The 8,678-nt window shown below is 38.6% G+C and overlaps 1 protein-coding gene across 12 annotated transcripts in view; it reads left to right on the top strand.

The window, feature by feature from the left end:
* FipoQ (F-box/LRR-repeat protein FipoQ) overlaps nucleotides 1–8,678 on the top strand; it is a 170,431-nt gene that overhangs the window by 148,089 nt on the left and 13,664 nt on the right. For 10 of the 12 annotated variants that reach the window (XM_071672421.1, XM_071672412.1, XM_071672413.1 and 7 more), the window contains one exon: nucleotides 8,202–8,404. In XM_071672421.1, the coding sequence (XP_071528522.1) occupies nucleotides 8,202–8,404 (203 nt within the window). Of the gene's footprint in view, nucleotides 1–3,708; nucleotides 3,856–4,044; nucleotides 4,063–8,201; nucleotides 8,405–8,678 lie in introns of those variants that run through there. The other 2 variants (XM_071672420.1, XM_071672422.1) reach the window with 2 other exon arrangements.

The following is an 8,678-nucleotide window of genomic DNA, read 5'->3' as shown; positions in this document are numbered from 1 at the left end:
ATGGCTTTGATCATATCACCATGAAATATTATTTATGCTAATTTTAGATAAGAAACTGATAAGCTACGGATGTGATGTGTACAGGGGAAATAATACCATCATGTAATAAATATTAGTCTATATTTGACCTCGTGTCATAGGGTGTATACCGTCGTGGTCAAGGGTCGTATACCGTCGTGTTCAAGGGTCGTATACCGTCGTGGTCAAGGGTCGTATACCGTCGTGTTCAAGGGTCGTATACCGTCGTGTTCAAGGGTCGTATACCGTCGTGTTCAAGGGTCGTATACCGTCGTGGTCAAGGGTCGTATACCGTCGTGGTCAAGGGTCGTATACCGTCGTGGTCAAGGGTCGTATACCGTCGTGTTCAAGGGTCGTATACCGTCGTGTTCAAGGGTCGTATACCGTCGTGTTCAAGGGTCGTATACCGTCGTGGTCAAGGGTCGTATACCGTCGTGCTCATGGGTCGTTATACCGTCGTGTTCAAGGGTCGTATACCGTCGTGGTTCAAGGGTCGTATACCGTCGTGCGTTCAAGGGTCGTATACCGTCGTGTTCAAGGTCGTATACGTCGTGGTCAAGGGTCGTATACCGTCGTGGTCAAGGGTCGTATACCGTCGCGTTCAAGGGTCGTATACCGTCGTGTTCAAGGGTCGTATACTGTCGTGTTCAAGGGTCGTATACCGTCGTGGTTCAAGGGTCGTATACCGTCAGGTCGCGTTCAAGGGTCGTATACCGTCGTGTTCATATACCGTGTGGTCAGGTGTATACGTGTAGGGGTTCGTGTGTCATTAAGTGGTCGTGTATACGTCTGTCGGTCGTAGTGTAAGGAAGTGATTATTGAAACCAGTGTGTACAAGGGTACCGCGGGTCAACGTAACCTCCAACTAACCCCACGTCCCAGGTCAACCTGTAGGTGAGTGGGGTGCGGGTGGTGATGGTGGAGAAGGAACTGGTACGACATTTATCAGTGATGGAGGGGGGATGCGTCATGAATAAGAAGGGGGAAAAAAATAGATATGTCGGGTCACCGACAGATAACTTTTGTTTGGGGTGAATGCTGCCTTTATGCCTCTAAAAATTTATCCCATTCCTTTATCAAGGAATAAAATATTAAAATTGATAAAGGAAAAAAATTTTAAATAAGGAATTCTCTCCAAAAACCACATCTTTCCTGCATTTTTAATGTGAAGGTAAAAAGTAATTTTTAAAATTCTATAAAAATGAAAGTTCACACCCAGAGAGTTTCAACAAACATAAATTTTATGCAAATTTAATTTTGTAATTTAATTTTATATTGATTTTTACGAATATTTATAACATCACGATATGATCTTTATTATTTGTAAAATTTATTTTATGCAAATTTAATTTTTATATTGATTTTTACGAATATTTGATAACATCACGATATTTTTTTATTATTTTGAAAAATTTATTATATGCAAATTTAATTTCAATACTGATTTTTACGAATATTTAATAACATCACAATATTTCTTTATTATTTTGTTAAATTTATCTTATGCAAATTTAATTTTTCTATTGATTTTTACGAATATTTAATAACATCACGATATTTCTTTACCATTTTGAAAAAATTCATTTATGCAAATTTAATTTTTCTATTGATTTTTACGTATATTTCATAACATCACGATATTTCTTTATTATTTCGTAAAATTTATATTATGCAAATTAATTTTTATATTGATTTTTACGATTATTTAATAACACCACGATATTTTTTTTACTATTTTTAGCATTTTTGATATTAAAACTTTAATATCTAAGAGAAACTGGAGCTTGAAAAATATAAATTCTTAGAATATTGACACTGAGCTAATTCAAGAGTGCTAAAAGGAGGATAATAAAAATAATAAAAGAAAGCTGTGGAAAAAAAAAGCTTAAGCTGACGGGTGTTAAGACAAGGACACGACAAGGAAAAAAAAGAGACACTTCTAAATAGAATCTCAAGAGGGAAAAAAAAAGAAGGAAAAGGACAAAGACACGACAAGGAAAAAAAGAGACACTTCTAAATAAAATCTCAAGAGGAAAAAAGGAAAAAAAGGACAAAGAACAACGGGACAACCCGAGGAAAAAAAAGAAGAGGGCGGAAGAGACGGAAAGCACTTCTAAATAAAATCTCAAGAGGAAAAAAAAGGAAAAAAAAGGACAAAGACACGACAAGGAAAAAAAGAGACACTTCTAAATAAAATCTCAAGAGGAAAAAAAAGGAAAAAAAGGACAAAGACACGACAGGGAAAAAAAGAGACTTCTAAATAAAATCTCAAGAGGAAAAAAAAGGAAAAAAAGGACAAAGACACGACAGGGAAAAAAAGAGACACTTCTAAATAAAATCTCAAGAGGAAAAAAAAAGAAAAAAAGGACAAAGACACGACAAGGGAAAAAAAGAGACACTTCTAAATAGAATCTCAAGAGGAAAACAAAAGAAGAAAAAGGACAAAGACACGACAAGGAAAAAAAGAGACTCTTCTAAACAATATCTCAAGAGGAAAAAAAAAGAAAAAAAGGACAAAGACCGACAGGAAAAATAGACACTTCTAAATAAAATCTCAAGAGGAAAAAAAAGGAAAAAAAAAGGACAAAGACACGACAAGGAAAAAAAAGACACTTCTAAATAAAATCTCAAGATGAAAAAAAAGAAATAATTAGCGAGTGTGAGGAGGCCAAACAATAGCGAGGGTGACGTTGTGTGAGGGGGAAAAAATAAATAATAGATTATTTAAGGGGGGACTGAAGTATTATTTAAGGGCTACTGAAGTATTATTTAAGGGAACGGAAGTATTATTTAAGGGGAACTGAGGTATTATTTAAGGGGGAACTGAAGTATTATTTCAGGGACCTGAAGTATTATTTCAGGGGAACTGAAGTATTATTTAAGGGGAACTGAAGTATTATTTAAGGGGGACAAGTATTATTTCAAGGGGGAACTGAAGTATCATTTAAAGGGGACTGAAGTATTTCAGGGGGACTGAATTATCATTTCAGGGGACTGAAGTATTATTTAAGGGGGACTGAAGTTTTATTTCAGTGGGACTGAAGTATTATTTCAGGGGGAACTGAAGTATTATTTCAGGGGGGACTGAGTATTATTTCAGGGAACTGAAAATCCTTTCAGGGGGGACTGAAGTATCATTTCAGGTGGGAACTGAAGCATTATTTCAGGGGGGAACGGAAGTATTATTTCAGAGGGGGATTGAAGTATTATTTCAGGGGGGGACTGAAGTATCATTTCAGGGAACTGAAATATCATTTCAGGGAACTGAAGTATTATTTCAAGGGGGACTGAAGCACTATCCAGGAGGGGAACTGAGTATTATTCGTGGATGATATCATTCAGGATGAAGTTTATTTCAGGGGATGAAGCACTATCTCAGGAGGGGGAACTGAGGTATTATTTCAGTGGGACTGAAGTATTATTTAGGGGAACTGAAGTATTATTTCAGGGGGGACTGAAGCACTATTTCAGGAGGGGGAACTGAGGTATTATTTCAGTGGGACTGAAGTATTATTTAAGGGGAACTGAAATATTATTTCAGGGAGGGACTGAAGACTATTCAGGGGGAAGGGTTATTCAGTGATGAATATCTTCGGAATGAGTATATTCAAGGGACTGAACCCTATCTCAGGAGGGGGAACTGAGGTATTATTTCAGTGGGACTGAAGTATTATTTAAGGGGAACTGAAATATCATTTCAGGGAGGGACTGAAGCATTATTTCAGGAGGGGGGAGTGACTGAAGTAGACGAGCAAGATGCAGGCTTGGACGCAGCTGACCGCCGATGCTGCCTTCATGTCCGACTTCGACGACGGAGGGATCCCCGCCTTTACCACGGTCTTGACCGCGCCCTTTGTGTCCCCCCCGCGCCCTCCCACGCCCTTATGCACTCACCCACGCCTAGACCAGTAGTTTAGCTCTCGCAACTAGCAGTTAACTGTGGCCAATCACGCACCCTAGACATGCAAAAGACGTCTAAATAAGAGATTGTGAACCAGGAGGAGGAGGAGGTGGTGGAGGGGCGCCGCCCTTTGAAACACAATGGTACGGCCTTTGGTAAGGCCATTTGGCCTTTCCCGTGACGCCCTTTTTACAGGTCAGGTCATGGGTCACGTGATCTTTGGCAAAATGGTCGCAACCCATGTGTTTTTGAGGATTAAAAGCCATGAATAATAACACTTTGAACTTAGTGAATAAATGTTTCCTTCGCGGTCTGATTTATATATGTATATAAATTCCAGCATTTTAGTCATATATATATTTTATTCTATCACGCTAGAGCGAAGCGAGGCTTCCATATCCCCCCAGTATAGAAGGCGTGGCAAGCTGGCGTGGGTGTAAGTGCCCATCACCAGTTTAACCCCCCACGGCAGCAGGTGAGCGGGGGCGCGCGCGCCATTTATAAATATAATAACCCAGCTACCTTTATGTAAATTTCTCCTATTTAATCATTTCTGATAGCTTCATTCTCTTTATCATAATGACGATCATTAAATGTACAATCGGGTTTAATAATCTAGGGTGTATTGACCACCGTGTCTGGGTTTAAAATATTATTCCGTAAAAAAAAATAAATAAATAATTGTCGTCCATAAGCGGAAGTGACGTTGGCGAAAACATGGCGGCGCCACTTGGTCTCAGGGATGCCTAAGATATCCTGTATTTTATGCTAATGAAGAAAAAAAAAAAAGCTAATTCAATTTATTTGAATTTAAATAAAACCTACTATGCATCATTGAACATTATTATAATAGAGCAGTGGTCGAACGCCCGCCATTTTAACAAAAGCTCATAAAAATATGGCACCATCTTTACCTATTTTTCTTTTAATTCTCTCTTAATATGAAAGATAAAGAGGGTGGATTTGCTTCATTTCCGTTTATGGAAGAATATATTCCACTGCCTTGTTCGACCAATTATGCTATATAAACACCACTTCGATGTTTATTTAAAAGAAAAACAAATGCCTATAGACATTGCTCCAGCTGAATAATATATATATACGCAAATCTTGCTCTATAGCTGACATATTTAGCTTTTAGCACACGTCGAAAATCAACCTTGCTCTATCTCAAGCTATATTATAGCTGCTTTAGCTGACATAGATGATATAGATAGCTATAGCTTCGACTGAAATAGATTTTGTTTTCTCCTGAACTTTCATATCTTTCCCTGAAGTGTAAATATTCATTTGTATTGATCTAATTAACATCAAAAGGTCTAGTTATTCTTTAACTACTTCAATCTATGCATGGAATAAATAGTAATGTAGTTTTAAAGTTGAAATGACGTGTACACCAATGTATATACTGCTCTCGCCCCTTAGAGGCTATGTATATATATATATATATATATATATATATATATATATATATATATATATATATATATAAAGACTTATTATACCATATTTGCATATGTGTCTGTGTGCAGTAAGCATTTCCATAAACTGTATGAAAATTTAGATTATTATTGACATTTTTATCCTATTTTCTCTTCCTTTTCTTTTCTCTTTTTACCTCCAGTCTTTGATCACTTTAGTCGTACACATATGTGGCTGTTCACAGTTGACAGATATATGGACAGATATATGGCCATAGAGTTATATAAGAACATTGATAGAATACGTAAATGCTATATGCACACACACACACACACACACCACACACACACACACACACACACAATTTAAAATTTTGTATCATACACACATGACTTAAAATCCTGGGCCATTCCAGATGACATTCCATACACACTCGTTAGCTAGACCAAAGTGGTACAGTCCCTGTAACACACCAGGAAGCAGTAGTTTGGCACCAATTGGCACCAATTGACCATTGACCAAAGATCTATTGTGGGGGAGAGGAACTGCTGTAACCTAATACCCCTTCTTCCATGTAGTGAAGTCTGTAAGCCATTTTCGTTCACAACTAAAACTAGGCTATACATTATATATATATATATATATATATATATATATATATATATATATTATATATATATATATATATATATTATATTATATATATATATATATATTATATATGTATATTGATATTGTATATCAACTGACTGTTATATTTCTCTCTTAAGTCTCCCCCTGATGATGTGATTATGACACGAAAGTGCACTTGGGAACTTATTGTGTTTCATTTTCCCTATGGACTCATAGGAATATATATATATATATATATTATTATATATATATTATATATATATATAATTATATATATTATATATTTAGGCTATATATATTTAAATATACGATTTATTCTAAGTGTCAATGGCCTTATAGACACATGTACAAATTCACTTTATTATGTCAAATTCTTTATCACCAATAATATACTACCCATTAATAGTTTCTATCTATTATACTATACTTATTTATTAGTGCCCTTTTGGACTCATGTCCCCTTGGGGGCTTTCTATAAGTCACCCTTTGAGAACTACAACCCCACTCAAACAACCACAACAAGGGCTAAACCACCACCACAAGGGCTCAGCACACCTCCACAACCCCACTCCAACAACCACAACCCGTCTATTTATTTCTCTCTTTTTTTCCCCCCTTTCCTCCCTACAGACACCGAACCCGTCTATTTACTTCTCTTTTTCCCCCCTTTTCCTCCCTAAAGACACCGAACCCGTCTATTTACTTCTCTCTTTTCCCCCTTTCCTCCCTCCAGACACCGAACCCGTCTATTTACTTCTCTCTTTTTTTCCCCCTTTCCTCCCTAAAGACACCGAACCCGTCTATTTATTTCTCTCTTTTTTCCCCCTTTCCTCCCTACAGACACTGAACCCGTCTATTTACTTCTCTCTTTTTTCCCCCTTTCCTCCCTAAAGACACCGAACCCGTCTATTTACTTCTCTCTTTTTCCCCCCTTTCCTCCCTACAGACACCGAACCCGTCTATTTACTTCTCTCTTTTTCCCCCCCTTTCCTCCCTACAAACACCGAACCCGTCTATTTACTTCTCTTTTTCCCCCCTTTCCTTCCTTTCAAACACCGAACCTGTATATATCTATTTACCACATTTTTTCCCTCCTTTCCTCCCTACAGACACCGAACCCGTCTATTTACTTCTCTCTTTTTCCCCCCTTTCCTCCCTACAGACACCGAACCCGTCTATTTACTTCTCTTTTTTTTCCCCCCTTTCCTCCCTACAAACACCGAACCTGTCTATTTATTTCTCTTTTTTCCCCCCTTTCCTCCCTACAAACACCGAACCTGTATATATCTATTTACCACATTTTTTCCCCCCTTTCCTCCCTACAAACACCGAACCTGTCTATTTATTTCTCTTTTTTCCCTCCCTTTCCTCCCTACAGACACCGAACCCGTATATATCTATTTACCACATTTTTTCCCTCCCTTTCCTCCCTACAGACACCGAACCCGTCTATTTACTTCTCTTTTTCCCTCCCTTTCCTCCCTACAAACACCGAACCCGTCTATTTACTTCTCTTTTTTCCCCCCTTTCCTCCCTACAGACACCGAACCTGTATATATCTATTTACCACATTTTTTCCCTTCTTTCCTCCCTACAGACACCGAACCCGTCTATTTATTTCTCTCTTTTTTCCCCCCTTTCCTCCCTACAGACACCGAACCCGTCTATTTACTTCTCTTTTTTCCCCCCTTTCCTCCCTACAGACACCGAACCTGTCTATTTACTTCTCTTTTTTTCCCCCTTTCCTCCCTACAGACACCGAACCCGTCTATTTACTTCTCTTTTTTCCCCTTCCCCCCAACACAACCGTCTATTATTCTCTTTTTCCCCTTCCTCCCTACAGACACCGAACCTGTTTATCTATTTCCACTTTTTTCCTCCCTTTCCTCCCTACAGACACCGAAACCCGTCTATTTACTTCTTCTTTTTTCCCCCCTTTCCTCCCTACAGACACCGAACCTGTATATTCTATTTACCACATCTTTTTTCCCCCCTTTCCTCCCTACAGACACCGAACCGTCTATTTACTTCTCTCTTTTTTCCCCCCCTTTCCTCCCTACAGACACCGAACCTGTATATATCTATTTACCACTTTTTTCCCCCTTTCCTCCCTACAGACACCGAACCCGTCTATTTACTTCTCTTTTTTTCCCCCCTTTCCTCCCTACAGACACCTAACCTGTATATATCTATTTACCACATTTTTTCCCTCCCTTTCTTCCTGCAGACGATCGACAAGTTGCCGGAGAAAGTAGTCCTCAAAATCTTCTCTTACCTCTCGCACCGTGAGATCATAGCCAACGCGCGGGTCTGCAAGAAGTGGCGGACCATCGCGTACAGCACCCAGCTGTGGAGCGCCGTCTCTCTCCGGCCGGAGTGCCAGGGCGGCCTCTGCGTCAACAGCATCGACGCGCTCCTCTACCTCATCACGTGAGTGTGTGTGAGATAGAGAGAGAGAGAGAGAGAGAGAGAGAGAGAGAGAGAGAGAGAAAGAGCGCGAGCGAGCGCGAGAGAGATCGCTTATCCATTTCTAAATGCTAACTACGTTTAGTCTTCTCTTATTCATCTTTAAATTCTAACTACGTTTAGTCTTCTCTTATTCATTTCTAAATTCTAACTACGTTTAGTCTTCTCTTATTCATCTTTAAATTCTAACTACGTTTAGTCTTCTCTTATTCATTTCTAAATTCTAACTACGTTTAGT

The sequence above is a fragment of the Panulirus ornatus genome, chromosome 17, assembly GCF_036320965.1.
Source record: "Panulirus ornatus isolate Po-2019 chromosome 17, ASM3632096v1, whole genome shotgun sequence".
In the NCBI taxonomy this organism is placed as follows: Eukaryota; Metazoa; Arthropoda; class Malacostraca; order Decapoda; family Palinuridae; genus Panulirus; species Panulirus ornatus.
The sequence above is the reverse complement of the archived record's forward strand: the minus strand, read 5'-3'. Positions and strand labels throughout refer to the sequence as shown.